At 32.1% G+C, this 22,768-nt stretch overlaps 2 protein-coding genes across 5 annotated transcripts; one reads left to right on the top strand and one right to left on the bottom strand.

The window, feature by feature from the left end:
- The first annotated feature begins 4,157 nt into the window (after nucleotides 1-4,157).
- Nucleotides 4,158-9,685, top strand: LOC137818630 (uncharacterized). 4 transcript variants are annotated; one of them, XM_068622159.1, is made up of 11 exons: nucleotides 4,158-4,293; nucleotides 4,875-4,990; nucleotides 5,376-5,762; nucleotides 6,205-6,315; nucleotides 6,475-6,565; nucleotides 6,978-7,046; nucleotides 7,314-7,391; nucleotides 7,536-7,625; nucleotides 8,653-8,703; nucleotides 8,979-9,215; nucleotides 9,308-9,685. In XM_068622159.1, exons 2-11 carry the CDS (start codon nucleotides 4,908-4,910, stop codon nucleotides 9,425-9,427), a joined length of 1,317 nt encoding a protein of 438 aa, XP_068478260.1. In that variant the 5' UTR covers nucleotides 4,158-4,293; nucleotides 4,875-4,907; the 3' UTR covers nucleotides 9,428-9,685. The 4 variants fall into 4 exon arrangements, with proteins under 4 accessions (XP_068478260.1, XP_068478263.1, XP_068478262.1 ...); XM_068622162.1 differs by having other exon boundaries at nucleotides 4,192-4,293; nucleotides 4,879-4,990; XM_068622161.1 differs by lacking the exon at nucleotides 4,158-4,293 and adding an exon at nucleotides 4,296-4,584.
- A 581-nt stretch (nucleotides 9,686-10,266) lies between these two features.
- LOC137818629 (plasma membrane ATPase 1-like) lies at nucleotides 10,267-17,149 on the bottom strand. Its single transcript, XM_068622158.1, has 19 exons — nucleotides 16,961-17,149; nucleotides 16,079-16,216; nucleotides 15,795-15,929; nucleotides 15,141-15,320; nucleotides 14,811-15,017; nucleotides 14,601-14,720; nucleotides 14,096-14,215; nucleotides 13,752-13,874; nucleotides 13,566-13,670; nucleotides 13,336-13,480; nucleotides 12,524-12,685; nucleotides 12,210-12,448; nucleotides 12,082-12,114; nucleotides 11,905-11,986; nucleotides 11,635-11,795; nucleotides 11,356-11,556; nucleotides 11,082-11,264; nucleotides 10,706-10,884; nucleotides 10,267-10,606 (listed from the first exon to the last, which is right to left on the bottom strand). Exons 1-19 carry the CDS (start codon nucleotides 17,096-17,098, stop codon nucleotides 10,510-10,512), a joined length of 2,748 nt encoding a protein of 915 aa, XP_068478259.1. The 5' UTR covers nucleotides 17,099-17,149; the 3' UTR covers nucleotides 10,267-10,509.
- Nucleotides 17,150-22,768: the final 5,619 nt, after the last annotated feature.

Genomic DNA, 22,768 nt, shown 5'->3' with positions numbered 1-22,768 from the left:
AAAAACACCTATCAAAATTTAATCCCATGACCTAATTATTAGTAGTGTGATCGTACTCGAATTCAACTATTGCGTGCTTCTATATTATAAATTTAAGTCTTTGTAAGTAAATAATAAATATTTAATATCTTTTATTTAATAAGTTGTGTAACTTCTTTTACATTGAATATTTTATTTTTTAATTTTACTTTAACTTTAACTTTAACTTCTTTAAGTTTAAACATAAATTAAATGCAAATTATAATTTATGTTTTTTTATTCATTTGGAAGGTGAATATTTGTTGATTTTCAATTTATTTAATTGATAAGAAATATTTGAAATGGTTACTTTATCATTTTTATTTGTGTTGTTTTGTAAATATTTATTATATATAAATCTAAGACCATATGCTTGATGACATTACGAAAATGTCATTTTTTTAATGTTTGGTGTGTATAGTTAGATATAAGTTTTATAAATAATGTGTTACGTAATCTCATGTGTATGAAATATATAAATTATATTTCTTTGATTTTTTATAAATTTACTTAAATTTAAAAATATGTATATTATACATAAAATTTTGCAAGTTTTCTTGATGTATAATTGTTGTAATGACAACAACAAAGATTTGAACCTAAATGCAAGTTTTCCAAACTTTATATTAATCGTATCCTTATGGGTAAAAAACTTATAAGTTTCATATTATATATAAAAAAAATTACATTATAAAAAAATTATTAAATAAAAATTAATTTTAGAAAAAATTCACTTAGTTTCTATTACTAATAAAATTTATAAATTAATTTCTAAAATGGTATCTAATTAATTATTAAAGTTTTAACTACTAACTAAATCTTAAACCCTATACTAATAATTTTTTTTTTAATTTTTAAAATAATATCCAATTTAATTAATATAATAATTATTTTTTTCTAAATTTAATTATTATTTAATGATTTTTTTATAATAATATAATCAATCAAACTATATTCTTACACCATTTCTGACATGCAATTTAAAAGAAGAAAAAAACTTAAATATCATAAGGGAAGAGGAAAACTAACTTAAATTAAAATTTTCATATGTCATAAATTATATTCATTTAATCCGTGCTTCATTATATTTTTTTATTGAGAGAATAATGATAATCAATTTTAAAAAATTAGAAAGAAAGAAAATACTAAAAAGTATTAAAATTGTAAAGTATATACTTAATATAAATTAAAATTTTAATATTTATTACTTTTTAAATTCATCCTAGTTGTAACATAATCTTGTGGCTGGGGTGGAAAAAAGACAAAATGAATTTAAGTATTGAAAGTGATGGAACGACGAGTTGGTAGCCGTTGATGTAGCTCACGTGCTTCCCTTCCAATAACTACCTCTTTTTTATCCTTTCTCAACGAGAGGTTACAAAAATTCTAAAATTATTTATTTATTTATTTATTTATTTATGTCAATTTTACTTGTATGGATAAAGATGAGTTTAGATAGTACTTGGAACTGATTGTACAATTGTTGATGTGTTGGTTGTCTTCTCGTTCCTTTCTTCAAGTCTTCTCCTTTTGTTATTAGTACTCGGTCGGGATGGACTGAAAAATATACTTTGATGCTCAAGTAAGTACTCTGTGTAAAAAATGTATATTGTAAAGCTGATTCAAGCGTACCTTACCCTTCCACATAGGATTTTATTTATAGTGTTGGTTATGGGCCCTTGTCATGATGGGTCGAATATCAGTTATTTACTGATATGCATCGTGATCCCTGATTAATAGGGAGATATATTGGCATGTTGGAATATCTGGAGAATATTTGTAACATCTTTTAGTTAATTAGTATTTAGCTGATTTGTCGAAGATATTTCCCACATATTCGGGATATGAATATGAATCATTAAGTGTTACTGTAACTGTTGTTATTGTTACTTATTGTGTGACTTGAGGTGTTCTTTGACTCGGTCGGCCAGTCACCAGGCCAGAAACTGACTCGTCCGGACTGGTACACTTGCCTCTAGGCTCGAAGAGATTAAATTCTGAAGAGACGTAAAATGGTCGTTTGGGCTTCCCGAGGAGAGATGTGATTGTTGGGCGCATTTAATATTTGTCAAAGATGTTGATGGTGTTGGCTCCATTTCCGAATTGGTTCCTTGGAGAATTGAGATGTGGATTGGTGGAAGCTAATGGTTGGAACGAACAAGGATGGCTCCAATGGAGCTATGATTTCCTTCAAGGTGCACGAGAGGTATGGAGAGTGATTGGTTGGGCCATATCACCTGAAAAAGGTGAAAAAGAAGATTAAGGTATATATCCTAGAGAGGTTAGTTAAGAAAGTGAGAAAAATGCAATCTTAATAACAATTCACTTGTATAGCCTAGAGGTCTGACTAGGGGTGGCAATGCGTGGCTGGCCCGCCCCGCACTTAGCCCGCAAAAAGCGGGCTGGGTTGGCCTGCCCCGCATAAGAAATATTTATTAAAAACAATTTTTTAAATAAAATTTTTGAATTTTTTTTATTTAGATGTATTATGTAAACGGTCTCATAATATTATTTTCATGAAACATGCGTTGTAAGATGTTATTAAATTTTTTGGAATGTAAAATATGAGACTACATGAAGAAAATATGGGGTGTAGAAAAAAAATTATACATTTTAAAGTTATGTGAGTTATGTGGGCCAACCCGCCTCGCCCCGCGCGGGTTGTGGGTTATGCGAGACGGGCCTAAGCGGGCCAACGGGTTAAAATAAGCAACCCCGTCCTACGTTTTTTTCAGCAGGTCGCGGGCCGGCCCGCACAGTCCGCCCCACTTTGCCACCCCTAGGTTTGACCATTCAATACAAAAATAGGTGGGAAAATTCAAATGTAATGGGTTTGAAAATGACACGTAAATATAGTCACATTGCAAGCATGACCTAGGTGTGCTTCATGTGACTAAATCCAATCCTAATTACATTTAAGAAAAAATTCAAGTAATAATTATATTATTTTTTTATGAATATGTTTGATATTTCATTTTAGTTAGTTTAAAACTTTTGGTTGTTTCTCCCTGCACCCAAACAAATGATTTCCTGCATTCCATTATTCTTGAAAAAGACTATTTTACCTTTTTTAAAAATAACATGGATTACTATTTCTGAAACATACTTTCCATAACACATTTTATGAATTCTAGATTTATCATTTAAAAAATTAAAAAAATAAATTTTATGGATTTTAGATTTATCATTTAAGAAATTAAAAAAATATATTTTGAAAATTTACAGAACTCCTGTTCGATAAATATCTTTTGCTTACAAAAACCCTTATTTTGAAATTATCCAAAATTGTCAAGATAATTCTTGTATTGTATAGAATGTAGGGGTGCAGGAAAAAATACCCAAAACTTTTTTACTAACCGAAAAAATTGTGTAACTCTATTACTAGGTTTGTTAAAGAAGTCTTATTAGCTTGTAACATTTTCTACAATACAATTAGAATTAACCTTCTAAACTTTTTTATTTACTTTTGCTTTGTTCTTCAAATATTTATTAAGTTTCTTTTTAAATATTTTCTACTTGAGAAATTATTTTATTTTCTTAATTCCCTATTTTTTATTTTTTGAATAAAGTAAATTTGTTTTTCTCTTAATCTTTTACTAAATAAGTCATTGAAAATAATAGAAAATGAGTTTATTATTATTACTTAGGTACTTTTACACTATATAATTTACTTTTAACTACCATATCATTTAAAATATTTGCTTTATTATTTTAGAATTATATTTTAATATATTAATATTGATTGTTGGTAAATTTCCTTTATTTTTTTTTATTTTTTTAAAACATTTTTCATATTAGATTGTGTTTTCAAATCCATTTTTACTTTATTTTAAATATCTTATGTCTATTTAAAAATAAGTTTTTTTTAAATATGATAAAAATATAGTATAAGATTACTAATAAATACAGAATGCCAAATATAACTAAAATATTATAAGAGTTAGTATTTGTAGATTTTTTTTTTGTATAAATATATTTAATTTTGTCTTTTACTTTTATTAGTTTCTTTAGTTGATAATCTTTCAATAATTTTTTGGTTTGATAACTTTCAGCTACTTTTCTCATCATAGTTATTTTTTCTTACCAACTATGATAGTTACTTCAAAAGTTATATTTTAAATTAATTTTTAATAACTTGATACACTTACCAAATATTAAAATTAAACTCCTTTGTTTTCAAAATGATTAGTTAATTATTATGAGATTAATTCAGCTTTGGTGAGTTTGTATGATTTGTGGTCAAGTTGTTGAGGAACAGCGATCAGAGTGGGAAAGGTGATTTTTTCAAACTGAACTTTGATTCATTTCTTATCTTTCTCTCTTTGCAATTGCATCACTGCTTTTCAATTTGCTTTGTTTGTCTACAATTTGGTTTGCTTTAGTTTGAATGATAATGGTAACCCTTTTATTCCCAAAGGAACCTGCAAGTTTGTGAAACCCAGAAGAAAAAAAACTCTTTCTTTTTGTTTTTGAAACCGAAACAACTTCACGTGCTCATAATCTCATCTGGGTCTTGCTCAAAAAGTGTGAATTGGTAGTGCCCGTGACCTGCTTGTGAAAATTCCCGTAAGACATTGCTGCAGTAGTGTATGAAATGGATTTCATGTATGAAAAATTGAGGGATGTGCAAGTCTTGTGAGCTTTATTTGCCTTGTTGGTTTTGTAAATAGTTTCTGTGAGTTTGAGGCTATTTGTAACTGGTGCTTTAGTTAAAAGAAATGGATTATCGATAGTTAATGATTTTCCTTCTTACGTGTGAAGACTTTCTTTTTGTGATGTAATGACTTTGTTCCTCATCTAGTATTTAATGAGATTGATTTGACAATTGATTCCATCCTTTTTTGTTTTGCTTGAAGTCAGCACCTTTGGCTTGATACAGGTTAACAAATATGAGTGAAGAGTCTGATTCTAAAGTTGAGGCTATGGATCTCTTACGCCAGTTGGAGGATATCCTTGAATCTGATGCTCTAATGTAAGGTTTAGTGATTTCATGCATAAAAACTCGTATAATACTTGCCCTGATGGTTGCTTTAGAAACTTGTAAATTTTTCTATCATTCCCGTTAATCAATATGCTGCTTTCTATTCTAGTTTTAACCTTTTCATAACGGAGGCCTAATAGTAAGATTTTTAATTTGTATAAAAACTAATTCTAATTTATTTTAGTAAATTTTGTGAGCTTCCTTCATATGAAGTCTCTGGATGATATAAAATATTGTAAAATATAACCTTGATGATGGAATAACACCCTGTAAGCAATGTCACTTGGTTAAGGTCAATCTTGTTTCTTTGTTGCTTGATTTAACTATATTATGTTTCCTCCTTTAAATATGTTTTACCTTATGTTTTTTTATCTAGTGACGAGCTGGGCTTTATTCACCCCTCACAATTTCCCTTGCTAAAGGAAGAATCAGACATTTCGTCTAGTTTATCTTATGAAGCTAGCCATCAATCAGAAGATGGAATAGTAAGCTCCGTGGAATCTTCCAAACAAGACAACATATATTTCTGGAACAGAGATCATAAATTGGGAATTTCAACTCATGTTCTTCTACCGTTATATAGAACAGTTAAACATGCATTTATGATTACATTTAAACAATACAGAATGTGTGACAACCAATCTGACAAAGTTGGAATTTGTTTACCTGCCTCTTCTTGTGATCATCTTGAGAGTACCCTTCTGAGACACAGCAAGTCTCTTCTGGTGCTAAGCTGTGATTTTATGACAGCTTGGAATTGCAGGTTCTCCTCTTATCTATTAATGATTTTTTTTTAATGTTTTTGTTGTTGAGATCTATAAGACGATCTTGTAAGTTGATAGATTCCAGTGAATTGTTTTAACTGCTCATGATAACAGATTTATTTGACAGCATTTTCCTTTGTTCAAATGTCTAAATGATCGCATAATCTTCTTATGATAGAAACGTGCCTCTTGAGAGATGAAAGTAAAATTTTACTGCAGTCACAAGACCTGCGGTACTATATAGTCTAAATGTTAGGTGCTCAAGAGTCAACAACAACATAAGCTTAGTGTTACACAAAGTGTTGTGATGTATGAGGGAACATACAGGATAGGATTTGTAATGAACGTACTAAGAAAAAGTAGGGATAATCTCTACTGAGGGAATTTGTTAGGAATTTGATTTTTGTTACCAAGTTCTTAATTTTTTCTGTGCAATTGCAGAAAGTTAATAGTGTCCAAGAAGCAGCAGCTCTCAATGTTTGTAGATGAACTTCTCCTGTCAGAACTTGTACTCTCATATTCACCCAAAAGCGAACAAGCTTGGAATCATAGGTATTGAATGTGACTCTTCTAATGGCTTTGTCCTCATCACTAAAAGAATGAATATTTTCTAGATTAGTTTTGTATAGGTTTTAATTTTGAATAATAATTGATCCTCCTGAGGCTTTGGAACACGAATAGCAATCTAATGTATAGAAGTATTTTATTTAGGCGATGGGTGATCAAGTCAATCTCTGGAAACTGTTCAAATTTCAAAGAGATATTGGGAAAAGAATCTGAGCTGGTGGAAAAAATAGCTGAGGTCTAATTTCAGTATGGGAACATCATGCTGTTTAAATTGGAAATGTTTTATTTTATGTTTGTATGATTGGTGGGCATTCATACATGAGAGAAGGATAATTGTTACTTTTACCTTTGTTCTGACCTTTTCTCAATACAAGGACATATTATACAAGATTCTATGGTAACATTTGACAGTATAATTTACATTATCTTCTTAACACCTTTGCTATTTCAATCCATTATGTATTGTGAATGTGAAATAATCTCCAAAACATCATCCTAGAGAAGGAAAATGATGGGGAGGGGGACTGGTGATGATTTTAATTGTGGATTTATATAATGCTTCACCTTTTTGCCATCATTGTGACATCATATTTTCATTTTTGAATTAAATATTGATTTATTCCTTTTTGTTACCTCATCATTTGCAGAGATCAAAAATGAATTATCGTGCATGGAATCACCGTTGCTGGTTAGTCTCATACATGACCATTGAACAGGTTTTGATTCTGTGATGTTCTTTTGTTGCAAGTGTTACGAGCTAAGCATATTTGACTGAAAAAAAATCTTAAATTATTATTTATTGTGTTTTTATTTTAATTATAGTATATCAAATATAAAAATGAAGTTGAGTCAACAATTGAACATTCAATTCCGTTCCTATTTCCTCTCCCATTGCCATTCCATAAATCTTTTTAATTAAATTAAATATGACCTTGCTTGTCAATGATATAATGAATGGTTCTCATGAAGCTGTATCTATTTAGGTTCTGTGTGAGTTAAAGAAATCCAGAAGTTGGGCTGCACTGCATGTTGCTGATAATTGTTGTTTTCATTATCGCAGAGTAAGTTTTGATTACCTTCTTTAACCTGACTAGTTATAGTTTCCATGCTGTAAAAACATTGAGTAAAAATACAGTATGTTGTGTGTCCTTTGACGAGCATAGAATTTTTCTCTTTTGCCAATCATGGTTTCCATTATGTTGCAGAAACTATTACTGAAAATGATGGAGGGTCAAAGTTGTCTGGATGATGTTGTATCTTGTGGTCATAATGTTAATATAGTCCAAGCCTTGAAGGTAATATTTATGCTTATTTATTTCAATGTTGTGCATGATCTGGTAGTATCTTTATTTTGAGTCTGTCATACTATGTTTGAATTGAAAGAAAGGGAAGGTATGCTTTGCAATGAAATAGAATGACAATAGGCAGTGATTATGGTTGTTCCAGTCTTCTTTCCATTTAATTAGACTTGTCATTTGATATTCAAATATAGCCTCAATCTCATCTAATGGCAGAAATGGTAGCAGAATGTGCGAAGACATTAAAAAGTTCCCTTTCAGTTCTGTTTTACAAGAGCCACGAGTTCCAGATGTTCAAGAAATGTGACATAAAGCAGCAGAACTTTTTTTTAGAACAACTCAAACAACAATATGAGATATGGCATTTTACCAAATGACTGATTTGGGTTTATTGTAAAATTCATTAGTGCTTATACAACAATATAAGTCTTATCCCACTTGATGGGATTGGCCACATGGATTATACAACATCATTGGGCTCTGTTAGGGACCAAGTTCTTAGAAATATTATTCACACAATATTTGTCTTAACAATTAATTACATTTTTTAGGGCTGAAAACGATTTATGCAAAAAAAGTTGTTAATTGAAAACTGAAAGGCAAGTTAGTTGGAAGACAATAACGCTTGTAAAATTTGCAAACTAGTGAACTGCTCCAAACAATCATATCATACCTCAATTTATTAGGCTCCCACCTGCAATATATGCTTCACTTACTATAACATCATGATCATACTGGTCATGTTTCTGAATTTGCATAATTTTTGTTATTGCATACTTGCTTTGCTACTTCAATTTATGGTATTGATGATAGTAATCTATGTCGGGCCTTGGTTTTGACAACTCTTTATCAATGGAATATTCAATGTACTACTTACTGCACAATAAATTATGCAGCATGTACCTCTTTTATAATACAAGAACTGCACGTTGACTGATGTAATTGACATTACTGTATCACCTTGACCTTATATGAGATGCACATAAATTTAGTTTTTAATTATGTGACAACTATGGTTTGACAGGACGAGCTTGATTGGAATGAAACACTGATAAAACGTTATGTTGGAAGAGAGGTAGGTGACCTTTGTTATTAATTTCATAATTGGTCATCATATTACTCACTAAAGTCAGTGATTAACTGGAGTTTTATAAATAATCTCTATCCATTATTTACAGGATTTTTTTTGGATTCTTGAAATTCGAGAATATCATTTTCTTGTCTTATGACATCCCATCAGATTGTTGCCTTTTAGTGATTTTTGGTTCCTTGAATGCAAGTGGTTTTTCTACCTCAGTAGTTTTCTTAAAGGTTTAGAATTAGATGTTTAATGGCGCTGATTTTTAACAGGCTCTATGGCTTCATCGTCGCTTCCTTTCCATGTGCTGGATAAATAATTTTGTACCTGATTCTGGTGATGAGTCCTACCATTCGAAGGAGGCAACCGGCTTGTATCATGACTTTGGCACCTTTCTGCAGAATGAATTGTGTCTTCTCCACTCCTGCTCAACTTTTGTTGATGATGATTTTGTGGATGTCCAAGCACAAGCTGCACATTCTGCCTGTTACATTCTGTGGTTGAAAGTGGTATGTAGATTATATGTCCATTAAGCTTTCCATTTTAAGATTGCTTAGTTGAATTTCTTTCTCTGGTGTCTTCCATTTATTATGTGCATCAGCAAGTCCCCAAGCCTCTGGTGAATGAGCTCCAAGAGAAGATAAGAGATGTTGATCTGAAGACCTTTCTGAATAAGTCATGCCCAGAGAGATCCTCACTGTTCAATTACTTCATCAACTAGAAGAAAGCGTAGGAGCTACATGGGATGTAGTAGATCTTATTGCTCATTCTAGCAATTAGGTTATCTTATTTTACGTCTGGTACATTTGTGTATGAATTTGGCTCCTCTGACTTGAACCCTGCACTTTAGAGAGTAAAATGCAGAGTTTAAATAACTCATACATGTATTTGTAAAAACACCCATAGGATGTTGCTTTCACAGCGAGTGTTCTTGATGTGTTTCATATGAAACTATTAACAGTAACAGTTTTAGTTTGAGGTCATTTCATTTATTACTTGTGATTAACCTCACCCGATAGCAACTCAACTGCACCTCAGACACTTAAAAGTTAAAATTTTACACACTCCTATATATGTACGAGTAAAGAAGGAGATTATGCAGTCTATAACAAATTTGCATATCTGGCAACACCTGTGAGAAGCATGGTGATAAAGCTAGAGTCTGCGTGGGATCAAGGGAAAAGGGTTTGATGATCATTTAGGTAGTTGAGGCTAGTTGTTGCCTCAGGGAAGAGAAGTTTTCCTTCTCTGATTTGTTGTTTCATTCTCAGTTCCTTATTTTCTGCACATTACCTTTGTTATTATCAGAGCACTGTCTTCCGAATATTTTCTCTATTAAGCCACCGTAATATTATTTCCTATCACAAACCACTTGCCACTAAATTCTGGGTCAGCTGTAAAATCTTTTAATTTGAGTTGATATCATGCCATGAAACAGAAGTTTTGACCATTTTACACCTCTGGTAGAAGAAAATGACACCCAATGATTTGTATATTACTTGAATGTATTGTTTAGAAGTATTTCCATGCATGTTTTCTTGTAAAACTAAGAAAAGTTTACAAATTAAATATTTTACTTTTCAAAGAGTGATATGTGTATATAACATTATTATAAAAATAAATACAATTATCCCGAAGAAGAAAGACAAAAAAGAGCAAACAGCAACCAATGGTTTGAATGAAAAGTACATGAAAATTCAGCAGATACATTGTTGAAGAAAAACATGTAGTCTGACTCGAGACAAAGCCATAATACAAGAACCACATGATATAACAATCATGATAGATAATAGTCATGAAGTCTTAGACAGTGTAGTGTCCGTTCATCGCATCTATGTCCAACCCCCTTAGCTTGGCAAATGATTCCACTCTACCTTTCAGAGTGTGAAGCTCTCTCAGCCTGCATCACAAGGAAGAAAATATTAATAAGGGGGAAAAGAAAAACCATTTAAAGGTAAATTAAAATTAAAAGAGTTTGAAGATGAACAAAGACAGTGACCTTGCTATCTCTGCTCGCCTCCTTGCCTCTTCTGCCAATGTATTAATTTCTCTGAAGGTGTGCTTATCTGTAAACCCTTTTGGCTCAGCAGAGTGGAGGCCATGTAAGGTTCTCTGCTCAGTAGCCCATGCAGCCTCACGAGCTTCTCTACCAAAGTCGTTTTTGTTGATGAATGCGGTCTGTTAATTTGCATCAGCAAGATGTTACATAACTATATAAGCACTCTAGTCATTCTGAGTCTTAGAGATTATAAATATATGATAAATCATGTGGCAGACTTCTTTATGTTTTCAACCTATTTCTTGTTAGACATAGCTTCATTCATTCTCCACAATTTTTTTGCTGAATTTATGAGAGGTTCAGTCATAGTACTAACCCTTTGGTTTACCACCAGATTCCAAGCCCTTCCACTTAGTGCATAACGAACTGCAAACTTCAAAGGATCTAGAAATAAATAAGTTACAGTATTGTATAGCCAAATGGCACCTGTCCAGCCCCAACCGATACTTTTGATCCCAGCAACATCCCAAGTGACAGTGGCAGATATAACAGTTGCAATCTGTCAAAATTATAGCAAAATGAAATAAGCAAGTTCAAATGGTTTTAGAGGTTTGAATAAGTAATTCAGGGAGGTTAAGAAAACCATGTACCGCTTGAGCAATGATGAAGGCAATGACAAGCAAAAGACCAGGTCTTTCTGTGTAGGACCAACCCCTTGACCTTGTCACGAAAATTAAGGCTTGACTAATGGTACTAACTTGAAGATAGACAGCAGATCCCAACATTCTATTTGTTGGATCACTGTCCTCAGCATCTGGATTATAATGAAAGTGTCTCACGCCAAAATGGTTCTGGGGCAAAATATTTCATATCATATCATTGAGTGAAAGAAAAACGAAGTAGTGGACAACTGGAAAGAAGATACTTACAGGAAAGAAGTTTGTTTCAACAACTATATAGAAGAAGATCACAGTCATTAGAGCCAGATAGCTTCCAAGAACAATCCCAGTTGTAAAAATTTCACTAAGCTTCCAACTATCAGGAATTGGAGAGGGCTTAACCCTATCTTTAGATATTGTCATGATGGTACCTACAAGGATGCTAACGAGTAAGTGGACAAGAAAGAAAGCATTTCATGTAATAACCATCAAATTATAATGAGACTTGAGATTAAGATACTAGAAAGAAGTTAATATTACCATCATTGAGAATGGCAATGACAAGAACCATAAAGGGAGGAAAGTCAAATTTCCAAAAGCTGTTCAGTAACATGAAACCAAGCTGAAATGAAAAAAAAAAAAACTGAAAATGAGAAGAAGGTCGATGATGTGATCAGGTTTATTCTGAATATACTCTTCATGTACAAAAAAGCTTACCACAATACGAATAGTGATAGATATAGCATATATCTGCAAAGGAAAAGGAATATAATAATCATGATTTGTTGTCACACAGAAAAATTGGAAATATTTTCTTTTACATATGTAGATAGTTGTGGGATTACTGTGTAATTTTTCATCCTCTGGAAAATTGCACGGCTAGTTAAAACTGCACTTATGATCACACTCAACCCAGGTTCTGTTAGGACTATGTCAGATGCGCTTCTGGCAGCATCTGTAGCATCTGCTACAGCAATACCTATGTCTGCTATCTTCAAGGCAGGTGCATCGTTCACCCCATCACCAGTCATCCCACAAATGTGTTTTCTAGCTTGTAACCTCTTCACAATCTCATACTTGTGCTCTGAGGGAAACACACATTATCAACAACATCACATTAAACTACAGCTTCTTTTTTATTACTGCTTTATTGGCTTACCAGGAAAGACTCCAGCAAAACCATCAGCATTCTCAATGAGATCATCAACAGCGACAGTGCCCAATCCATCTTTATTTTCACCAAGTAGTGATGAAGAAGGATACATGTTAGTTCCCATCCCGAGACGTCTTCCTGTTTCCTTACCTATTGCAAGTTGATCACCTGAAAGGGTTTTTTGTTACATAACATGAGCTTCTCTTTCTTGTGTACACTAGAAATAAAACAGTGAAGAATACGAGGACAACTCTATTATATAGGTAGAATCTCTCACTAGTAGATAGAAACCATCACAGACTTTTTTCTATGTTCACCATAATACTCAATGAGATAGGCTTTAGTTTAGAATTTGAAAAATTCAGGGTGTTGGAAAGGTAGCTAGATGTCATGTTCAGCCATGCAATTTTAAATTGATAATGCATTTTCTTCACTTCTTCATTTTCTAGGACACATTGTTTGGTAAGAACAGTCTAAACAATAACAATTAAAGCATAGAAGAAATCAAGGTAACAATTAAGACTATTTATTTAGTCGTTCTATGCATGAAGACAATTTCTTTAAAGAAAACTAACAGTAAGAAGAACACTAAACAGTGATAATGCATGAATTATTTTTCCAAACAGAAGATGCCATTTATAATGTTTTCCAGTTTCCACTCAACACAATTTAATTAACTTACATAGTTTTATGTCTAGAACTTGTTTGTTCACTTAGAGGCATTTCCTTAAAGTTTACAATAAAGTTCATATTGTAAACGCAATCAAGATATTTGCAATACTCTTAATAAATGAACATAAAGTAATAGTGACACATACCAGTGATCATTTTGACACTCACGCCAAGATCAAGGGCTCTTCTGATTGTTTCTGCACTATCATGACGAGGTGGATCGAAAAGAGGGAGAAGGCCAACAAACTCCCATGGTCCTCCTGGACTGTCTTTAGTTCTCTCAGGCACTTCCTAAATTGGAGAAAAATTTAATTTCTATAAAAAAATGCACACACTGTATACCAACGAGATGATGGAGAATTCACAGGGCTTAAACCTGGCGGGCAACTGCAAGAGAACGAAGTCCACGTTCTGCAAACTTCTCAATAATTGCATGAACCTTTTGTTGTATTTCTGATTTGTTATGTGCAAGATTGAGAATCTACAAAACATAGTTAAATAATGATCAAACAATGTTACTCTAGTTGGTAACATGATTCTTTAGAATTGGATTATGTACTACCTGCTCTGGTGCTCCTTTGCTAACCCTGTGCATCTTACCAGCAGCATCAAGGTATGTTAGTGCAGTTCTTTTATCAGTTGGATTGAATGGAAGGAAGTGAACTTCTTCTATTCCAACTCGTGCCTAGCAAAAGTAAAGGCCTATTAGTAGACTAATCAAATTTCAACTACAGAAGATGGTGGAAACTTGATTTGCTGAATGCTACAGTTAGAATATTGAAAATTTAGTGTCTGCTAATATAGGATATTAGTTAAGCTAGCATCTGCAAATTTATAAAATTTTGGAAAATGCAATGGCAAAAAAGCTTTAGTATTTTCAGTAATAAGGTATCTTTAAACTTGTACCTCCTTTGGGTCTGCTAACATTGAAACTATAGCACAATCAATTGCATCCTGGTTCTCAAGCCTTGATGCTCTTGCAGCCATAAGTACAACCATGTCACTGTCAACGTTTTTAACAAAAACCTACCAGATATTGATAGTTGTTTGGAAAAACAAAGTTAGCATAACACCATCACTCATATTCATTAATATCTATTTATGTATGCAAAATTTAAAGGTGCAATATATGAAAAGGATTTTTTGAGTGCTTTATCATAAATTGTAAGTTGATGTCAATTATTAGCGTTGCTCATTACTTTCCCATAATATGTTTCTTTAGGAAGTTGAGTAGTCTAATTATTAGCATTGCTTGAAGGAATCTCCCATGTCATGTCCAATTCACCTTTGCACGTTACAAGACATTGGAATTCTGATCTACATGTTTCCAGACATTTGGCCCATATGAAATTTATGTCAAACCATTTGCTATGTTCAGTTTTATTGTAGGAACTAAGAAAAAAATTTAGACCTCAATGATATTCTTGTCCACTGAAAGCTTGTTAAGAGTTAATGTGCCTGTCTTGTCACTGCATAACACATCCATTCCAGCCATCTCTTCAATGGCAGTCATTCTCTTTGTTATGGCACCCTGCAAAGGATACACCCATGTTAGTTATTACCTCAACAGCACAGAGATTAATGGTCTTATAAAAGCCATTGAAATATTTGGATCACAAACCTGCTGAGACAAGCGGTGTGAACCAATAGCCATTGTAACAGAAAGGACAGTGGGCATTGCAATAGGGATGCCACCAATTAATAGAACCAGGAGGTTATCAATACCATTTCTGTATCCCTTTCTATGGATTGCATATATCACAATGATTTCAATGACCATACCAACAGCAATTGAACAGATGCAGAAGTTTCCAATAGATGTTAGAACCTGTAACAATTATGTGATGTCATTCAGCATTATCTTGACAATATTTCACAAGGAAATGACTTTACTTGAGACAACATTCATTTGCACAACATTAACAGCACTAAGAATCCTATATATGAGAACCTTCTGGAAATGTCCAACATGTGTTGTGTTCTCCACAAGATGGGCTGCCTTTCCAAAAAAGGTGTGAACTCCGGTTGCAATAACTACTGCCTCAATCTCTCCTTGCTTGCAAGTTGAACCAGAATACACTCCTTCTCCAGGATGTTTGCTGACAGGAAGTGACTCTCCAGTAAGAGCAGACTGAAAAACACATAAACATATATAATTATACACGAAAGATCCTTATTTGACTCTCTCTTTAGTCCTATCTCTCTTATCCAAAGGAGAACTAGCATGTTTTTTCGAAAAACTTCATTTATTATGGTGTGGATGGCAGACAGACTTATATTTCTTGGTTTCAATAGGACTCCTGGAATCAAGTTATTAATGACTGAGTCACGTGCAAAATTATAGAAGATCCCTTTCATATCAAACAACTCCATCGAATTAAGTATGATTGAATGTGTGATATCACTAAAAATATCAATGAATCCTATTATTGAAATTATATAGGATACCCTTTTCTAGCTTCTAAAATCTATTTCTTAGTTCAACTCTTGGGCATGTATGGAATGGAATGATGATGAAGTTAATGTCACATGTCATCTATATATGCATCAACAACAATAAGAAGAGCCTTATGAATCAACCTCAGCCATTGACAGCCAATTTTACCTGATCAATCTTCAAAGGATCACCTTCAAGGAGACGTGCATCAGCAGGAATGATGTCACCAAGCTTGATGCTAATTATGTCTCCAGGAACCAACACTGAAGCATCTTCTTCACTCCATTTTCCATCACGAAGTACCTGCAAATGTAATTGGATGTCAAAGGAAATGTAAACAAAACAGTATAACAAAGACATTGGAAGAGAAATCTGAAAGGAAAACAAAAAAAACATGCAATTATGATGCAGGAAGCCACAGTTAAATCAGTTGAAGAGGGAAAGGAAAGGACCTTTGCTTTAGGGGCTAATCTGGCCATAAGGGCAGCAGCTGCATTGCCAGCATTGTTTTCTTCTATGAAACTGATGGTGGAGTTTATAAGTAGCAAAAGAACTATGCCAACAAAATCTTGATAATCTCCTCTTTCATTCTGCAGAATTAAGTACTTGTTATTGTGAAATCAAATGTACTGAATAATGGATTATAAATTGTAAAACAGTTCTGAGAAAATTATTGAAATATGACTTTTACATTCAAATCTATGATAGTAACTACTTACCACCAAAAATTAATCTTCAGTCCTTTGAAAATTAATAGTATCTATAACTTCCAAATTAAAAGTAGCAAAAGGAATAGAATAAAATTTGCCATGAAAAGTGTAAAACATCAAATCTATCCTTGAAATTTTAATAGTTGATATTTTAGTCTGAAATAAAATAAAAACATGAAATTGGAAACTATTAGTCATTTTAGCCTCTGACATTAGGGTTTGCCAATTGAATTCCTAATTTTGGTACCTTTAGTCAAACTGGTGCCAACTTCATAGCCAACTTTGTCCCTCATGTCAGAGATTGTGTATTTAAATTTGGGGTCTGTGTTGGTTGATTTAGTAATGTTAAGAATCAAATGAACCAGTGATGTCAATGTTATGAATCAAACTTATTGACAATTGTCAAATAATCATGTACTAAATTTTTATTTTGTAACATCAAGAACCAAATTTTCTAACAATTGTCAAATAGTCATAAACAAAATTTATTTATTTTTTTTATTGTAAGATTAGGGACCAAATTGATCCATAGCTGTTAAATTGTTGTTTTCTTCATTAATTGAATTAAACTTGGCAAAATCATGGAAAATAGTTTTAAATAAAAAAGAAATGGTGAAGAGTTACCCCTCCATGAGCCATGCCTATGGCCATGATAGCAGCAGCTTCCATAACCCATGACAGAGGATTCCACATAAAGCCCAAAAACTTCAGTATCTTACTTTCCTGTTCAAGCATTAAAAAGTTTATACAGAAGCATTTCATGAGAAAACTGAGCAACAATTTGAAAAGGAAATAAGAAACTAAAAAGCATTGAAGTTTGGCTTTTCACCTTCTTTTCTTCAAGCTTATTGTATCCAAACAAGTCTAGTCTCTCTTGTACTTTCTCAGAGCTTAAACCTTCTCTTGTGCATTTGAGATTATCAAAAACCTCTTCAAGAGGAATGTTCTCCTGCATTTCAAATTCCAAGTTCATCAAATGCCTAGACTAAATTGGTTTTTACCTCCTATGTACTACTAATCATTATAGAAATAAATTTAAAATTTTCACCATACATATTTCTTCAACTTCTGAGTTTGGACTCTAGAAGATACACACGACACAACATAAGTTTTATCCCATTGAGTAAGGTTGGTTACATGATGCCATTGGATTCTATTGAAAGACCAACTCCTTACCTCGTGTTTGGAGTTTGGTACAATTTATAAGACATTCAAATACAACTTGAATTGATCTTATTTCACATCGGTTCATTTTTTAAATGTTTGGTTTGGATAAGGTAATTCCAATTTAATAAATTTTAATTTTTTTTGTTTGGATAAAGTATTTTAATTGCTAGAAAATTCAAAATTTATTTAAATATCAAATAATTGTTAAAAATTCAAAAATATCAATATTGATAATCTTTTTGTAGTAGATCTTGACTGATGTTATTTTTTTTTTAAATTCTTCAATATTTTTTCATATTATATTTGCAAAACTTGTTCTGAATTTACGTTAAACAAGATTACTTTCAAGTTATGAAATGCTAGATTAGGTAGATGCAAGTAAAATAGCACTGAGTCGGGCTCATGCAAAGTTGAGTTTAGTCGACCAGGGTCAGAGTCAAGCCAAGTCAACTCGAACCCAAGTCGAGTGAAGTCTAGTCGAGCTAGTATCATATTGAGTCGAGTCAATTTGGGTCCATGTTGAGCCGAGTGGGCTCGGGTCCTGGTCAAACTAAGTTGGCCCAGAGCTAGATTGAGTTGAGTTGGCTTAGACTCAGGTCGAATCGAATGGAGTCTGCTTGGCCCAGGTCGAGTCAAGTCGGCCCGGGCAAACTGATTCGAGTTGAGTCGACCCAGGCCAAGGTCAAGCTAAGATGATTTGGGCACAGGTTGACTTGAGTTGGTATGGGCTCATATGAGTAGAGTTGACCCACCAAGTCCATGTCAAGTTGAGTTGACCTGGACCCAAGTTAAGTTGAGTGGAGCAGGGATCACGTTTAGTCGAGTTGGGCTAGGTCCATGTCGAGTCAAGTTCCATTGGGTCAAGGTTGGGTTGGATCTAGGTGGGATTGAGACAAATCAGGTTGGGTTTGATCAAATCAAGTTGGGCTCATGTTGAATCGAGACATCAAGTCAGGGTCATATCAAACTAAGTTGAGTTGATCCAACAAGCCAAATCTACCCGAACCTAGATCGAGTCAAATCAGTCCAAGTCCAAGTCAAAACAAACTATGAATACCAAAATATAAATTTGAGAATACGAAGAATTTCAAATTATTACTTTTTTTTTGTGTGCGAAATTTAAAACTCTTTAAATGTAAGTAATCTAAGTACTTTAATAAAATTTTAAAATTTGAATTTCTTACCCAAAATATTGTCGTAAATCATTTCAAAAAGAATAAATTTTATCCTATTAAAATATCCTATCCGAAACACAAAGTTAGAGATATTATTCATTAAGAGATTTTTTTGTTGAAGATTTCTCTAATTTTCGTTTTTACCTTTCTTTCCTTTTTTTTTCACAAGAATAAACCATGCAATCTCCTCTTCTCACTAAGACATCCATTTAGATAGATTATTTTATTTTCCAAGCTAGCAACAAGAAATTCAAACACATTTTTTTTTAACAAAAGCCAAACAGCTTCTGAGTAATTCCCCAGCTGATTAACCAACATTGAAATACTAACTGATACTTTGCATTTAAGAAACTGAAACATGTTTTCATCTCCAAATTGAGGAGGAACAAATAACTGCTACACAAAAGAACCATCATGCAACAATTGTTTTATTTTTTATTCACATACCAGATCAACAGCTTCCTTTATAATAGCATCAAGTTCCACAGATCCCTCTCCCATTTTGAAGCTGCTTTATCTTCCTTTATATAATATGCACTTTTGAGCTCTGAGTCAATTAGAAACTTTTAAATGTAGATATTGATGAACTATATCAGCAAAATATGATAAAAATGTGCCAATGCCCCACAACATATTGCAGTTGAGTTGAGATAACAAAAAAGATCTGAAACAACAGATAAAAATGCAGATTTACAACTTTCCTAGTTCACATATAGAGTTTGTGAGCATTACCAGAAATCCACCTCTCAAAGAGGTTTGATAATCTCTCCAAATCCTCAGAACACTCTGTGAAACTCAAATGAAAGATGACCTTAAGAATGACATGTTTATATATAGATATATATACACATAAAGAGAGAAATGTGACACAGTGAACAAGATGAGCTTAGAATAACAAGAATGACAGAAACTAGAAAAGGAGTAGAAAGGTACAAAAAGTGGCATATGCATGTGTAACTCCGCCGGCCAGCTTCTACAATGGAAAATGGGTGTATTAAACAAAGCTATAGAGTTACACTCAAACATTGGCCTTTTTTTGCCGCCATCTTAATTTGTTTACTTTTGAATACAAAGTTCATTGCCATTTGGCCATGCAAAATCAAATGAAATAAAATAATGAATATTCATCCGTACATCTTATTCTTGCATCTGTACTTTATCACTCACATATATATATATATATATATATATATATATATATATATATATTTGTATAGTTAGTAAAATATACCATTTTAATTCAACCAGTCACACATACACTGCTTTTAAATCAAGTGTTGCATATCTTCTTCTCCAATGTTTTACAAGAATGTCTCAAGGATTCACACACACATATACTTAAAAGAGATGCTGTTTCTTCCTCCACCCCCCATCAAATCTATTCCTGCAACCCATTTCACCTGAAATGATCAAAATGCTTAATTTGTCATTATTTTGGAAGTTCTTTCTAAACTATACTTTGAAAAAAAAATTATTCGGGAAAGTTTATTCCGGAATGTATATAGTACATTCCAAAAAGTTTATTCCCTAAATTCTGTTTTGAAAAATGTTTTCTAAAAATATATTTCATGAATTCGAAAAAGTATGTTATAGAAACATTCCAAAAAAAGTAATTTGGAAATATTTTTAAAAATGATATTATTTGTTGGGAGTGCAGGAAGAAACACCCTAAAACGTATGAAATTATATAAATATATTTCTTTCAACAATATGTTCACATAGTCAATAATTTTATATGAATGAATTTTACTCTTTAAGTTATAATTTTATATTATCATAATTATTCATGTCAACTATTTTAAAGATTAGAAAATAGTTAAAGGATGATCAAATAATGCATCTTTTAGCATATTTAAAAAAAAACATGTCATGTTAACTTTATTTTTCATTTATATGACTGAGACATGGAATAATTACATACTCACAAATAATTAGTTAATTTGAATTTATTTTATTATATTAATTATGTCAATCAACATTTTTCATCTTTAATTTTATATTAACTATTATTAGTTATAGGTATTAAAAAATGAAAACTTGAAAATGTCAATAATTTAAAATAATAAGTTACAGGGCTAAAAATAAATGGAACCATATTTATACCTATTAAAAACATATTTACAATATAAAAAAATTACTAAATAGAAACTAATCTTATAAAGAAAAATAATTAATTACTATATTAACCAAATGAGATACTATTTTATAAATTAAAAAAATATTGGTATCTAAACTAATTTTTATTATTAATAAAAAATTATAAATTAGTTTCTAAATTGATATTTAACATTAGTTACAAAGGTTATAAGTTATCAACTATTTTAAATTTTAAATTAATCTCTATAAAGATCTCACGTGACTATTTCGGTCATTAAAGATCTCACGTGTTTAATAGGAAATTCGTCTAAATCTTCAATGAAAAATGATATGTTAGATTTCAACGTGATTAAGTTTTTTGGTATTAATACTCGTAGTGGTAAAGTTCTTCGTCCTCTTCCTATTAGATGGGGGTTTTCTTCACCAGGCTGAGTTAAAATTAACACTAATGGTGCAGCTAGGGGTTATCCTGGTCTTGCTACTTGTGGAGGTATTTTCTGTGGTCGTATGATAGAGTTTATTGGTAGTTTTTCTGCATTTATTAACGTTCAAACTGCTTTGGTTGTTGAGTTTTATCGAGTTATATATGCTATGAAGAAAACTCAAAAGATGGATCTTACTAATGTATGACTTGAATGTGATTTTGCCTTGGTTAGTGGTGCATTTACTACTAGGATTAAGGTTTCGTGGATGCTTCGTAATTGGTGGAACACTTGTCTTAATTACTGTGGGAAAATAAGGTTTAAGGCTACTCATATTTTTTCGTGAAGGGAATACGTGTGCGGATAAGCTGGCTAACTTAGGATTTATTCATAGAGACTATTTTCATTGGTATAATAGGTTTCCATCTAGTCTATTCTTAGAGTTCTTTATGAATAAATATAGTTTACGTATATATCGTTTTTGTTAACATACGAGTTTTGGTCTAATCCCCCATATTTTTTTGTTTTTTTTTCTTTTAATAATACTTTTTCATAGATGATTGTTGTTAATTAGAGTGTCAGCATATCTGGAATGTCAAGTTGCATAATAATATCTAACATGAAAACTTTATAAAAAAAAAACTCTATAAGGACTCATATGGAAGAACTGTTGTGGAAAAAGAAAAAAAAGTTTTACTTGATATATGAAAAAAAAGAGGAATCTATGGCTAGTATGGGTTAATATGAATGGGCAAAAATTGGGGGTCGGGGTTTGCATGGAGAAGAGTTATTTAAATGGGATTGGGTTGCACTACAAAACATATTCCTAGATGACATTTTCTTCTTGAATCCCATTATTACTAATTCCATCCTATATTAACATAAAAAGATAAAAATACCCTCCTTCACTACATCACCATCATCATTGTTGTTTTCATCAATGCTACCGTTGTGCCATTGTTATTGAATTTTTGTTCTTCATTGCACTCTTTAATATGAAGAAGAGGAGAGAAAGCTCGTTCGAGAGAAAAAAAAACTCATCATGGAATCCAGAAAGCTTGTTCTAAAACACATTTAATATATTTTCAAAAGTTTATTATGGAAAACTCCTTTCAAAAGGTATCATGTATTTTTGTTCCAGAAATTCTATCCCAAAAATTATATTCTAGAAATTTCAGAAACCTTGTTCCAAAAAATAAAGTGATCATTTTAAAAACTTATAGAGATGCAGTTAGAAATTATTAGGATGTAGAAGGAAAAACCTTCTTAAATTTGCAAAGAACAACAATAGTAAGAGATGAAGATGGTGAATGGGTATAAGTGTGTTGGAGATCCCACATCGACTAGAGATTAGAGCCTTTTATAGTATATAAGTGAGTGCAAACCTCAACCCCTATGAGCCGGTTTTATGGAGTTGAGTTAGGCTTAAAGTCCACTTGATAACAAAGTGAGAGAGAGAGGAGGAGAATATCCATTGTTAAATCATCCTACTTTAAAACTAAGCTAAAATGTGAATGCAATAAGAAAAAAAAATATTTCAGGATATATGGAAGGATGAAGTTCCTAAAAAA

The sequence above is a fragment of the Phaseolus vulgaris genome, chromosome 10 (genome assembly GCF_000499845.2).
Source record: "Phaseolus vulgaris cultivar G19833 chromosome 10, P. vulgaris v2.0, whole genome shotgun sequence".
NCBI lineage: Eukaryota > Viridiplantae > Streptophyta > Magnoliopsida > Fabales > Fabaceae > Phaseolus > Phaseolus vulgaris.
The sequence above is the reverse complement of the archived record's forward strand: the minus strand, read 5'-3'. Positions and strand labels throughout refer to the sequence as shown.

Excerpts from the sequence above, each read along its gene's own strand:
- LOC137818630 (XM_068622159.1), top strand. The coding sequence starts at position 4,908 with ATGAGTGAAGAGTCTGATTCTAAAGTTGAGGCTATGGATCTCTTACGC. Across the intron at positions 7,047-7,313 it reads CATACATGACCATTGAACAG|GTTCTGTGTGAGTTAAAGAA; the intron begins GTTTTGATTCTG and ends GTATCTATTTAG. Across the intron at positions 7,626-8,652 it reads ATATAGTCCAAGCCTTGAAG|GACGAGCTTGATTGGAATGA; the intron begins GTAATATTTATG and ends ATGGTTTGACAG.
- LOC137818629 (XM_068622158.1), bottom strand. The coding sequence starts at position 17,098 with ATGAAATGCTTCTGTATAAACTTTTTAATGCTTGAACAGGAAAGTAAG. Across the intron at positions 14,216-14,600 it reads TGGACAAGAATATCATTGAG|GTTTTTGTTAAAAACGTTGA; the intron begins GTCTAAATTTTT and ends AATATCTGGTAG. Across the intron at positions 11,987-12,081 it reads CTATCACTATTCGTATTGTG|CTTGGTTTCATGTTACTGAA; the intron begins GTAAGCTTTTTT and ends TTTTCATTTCAG.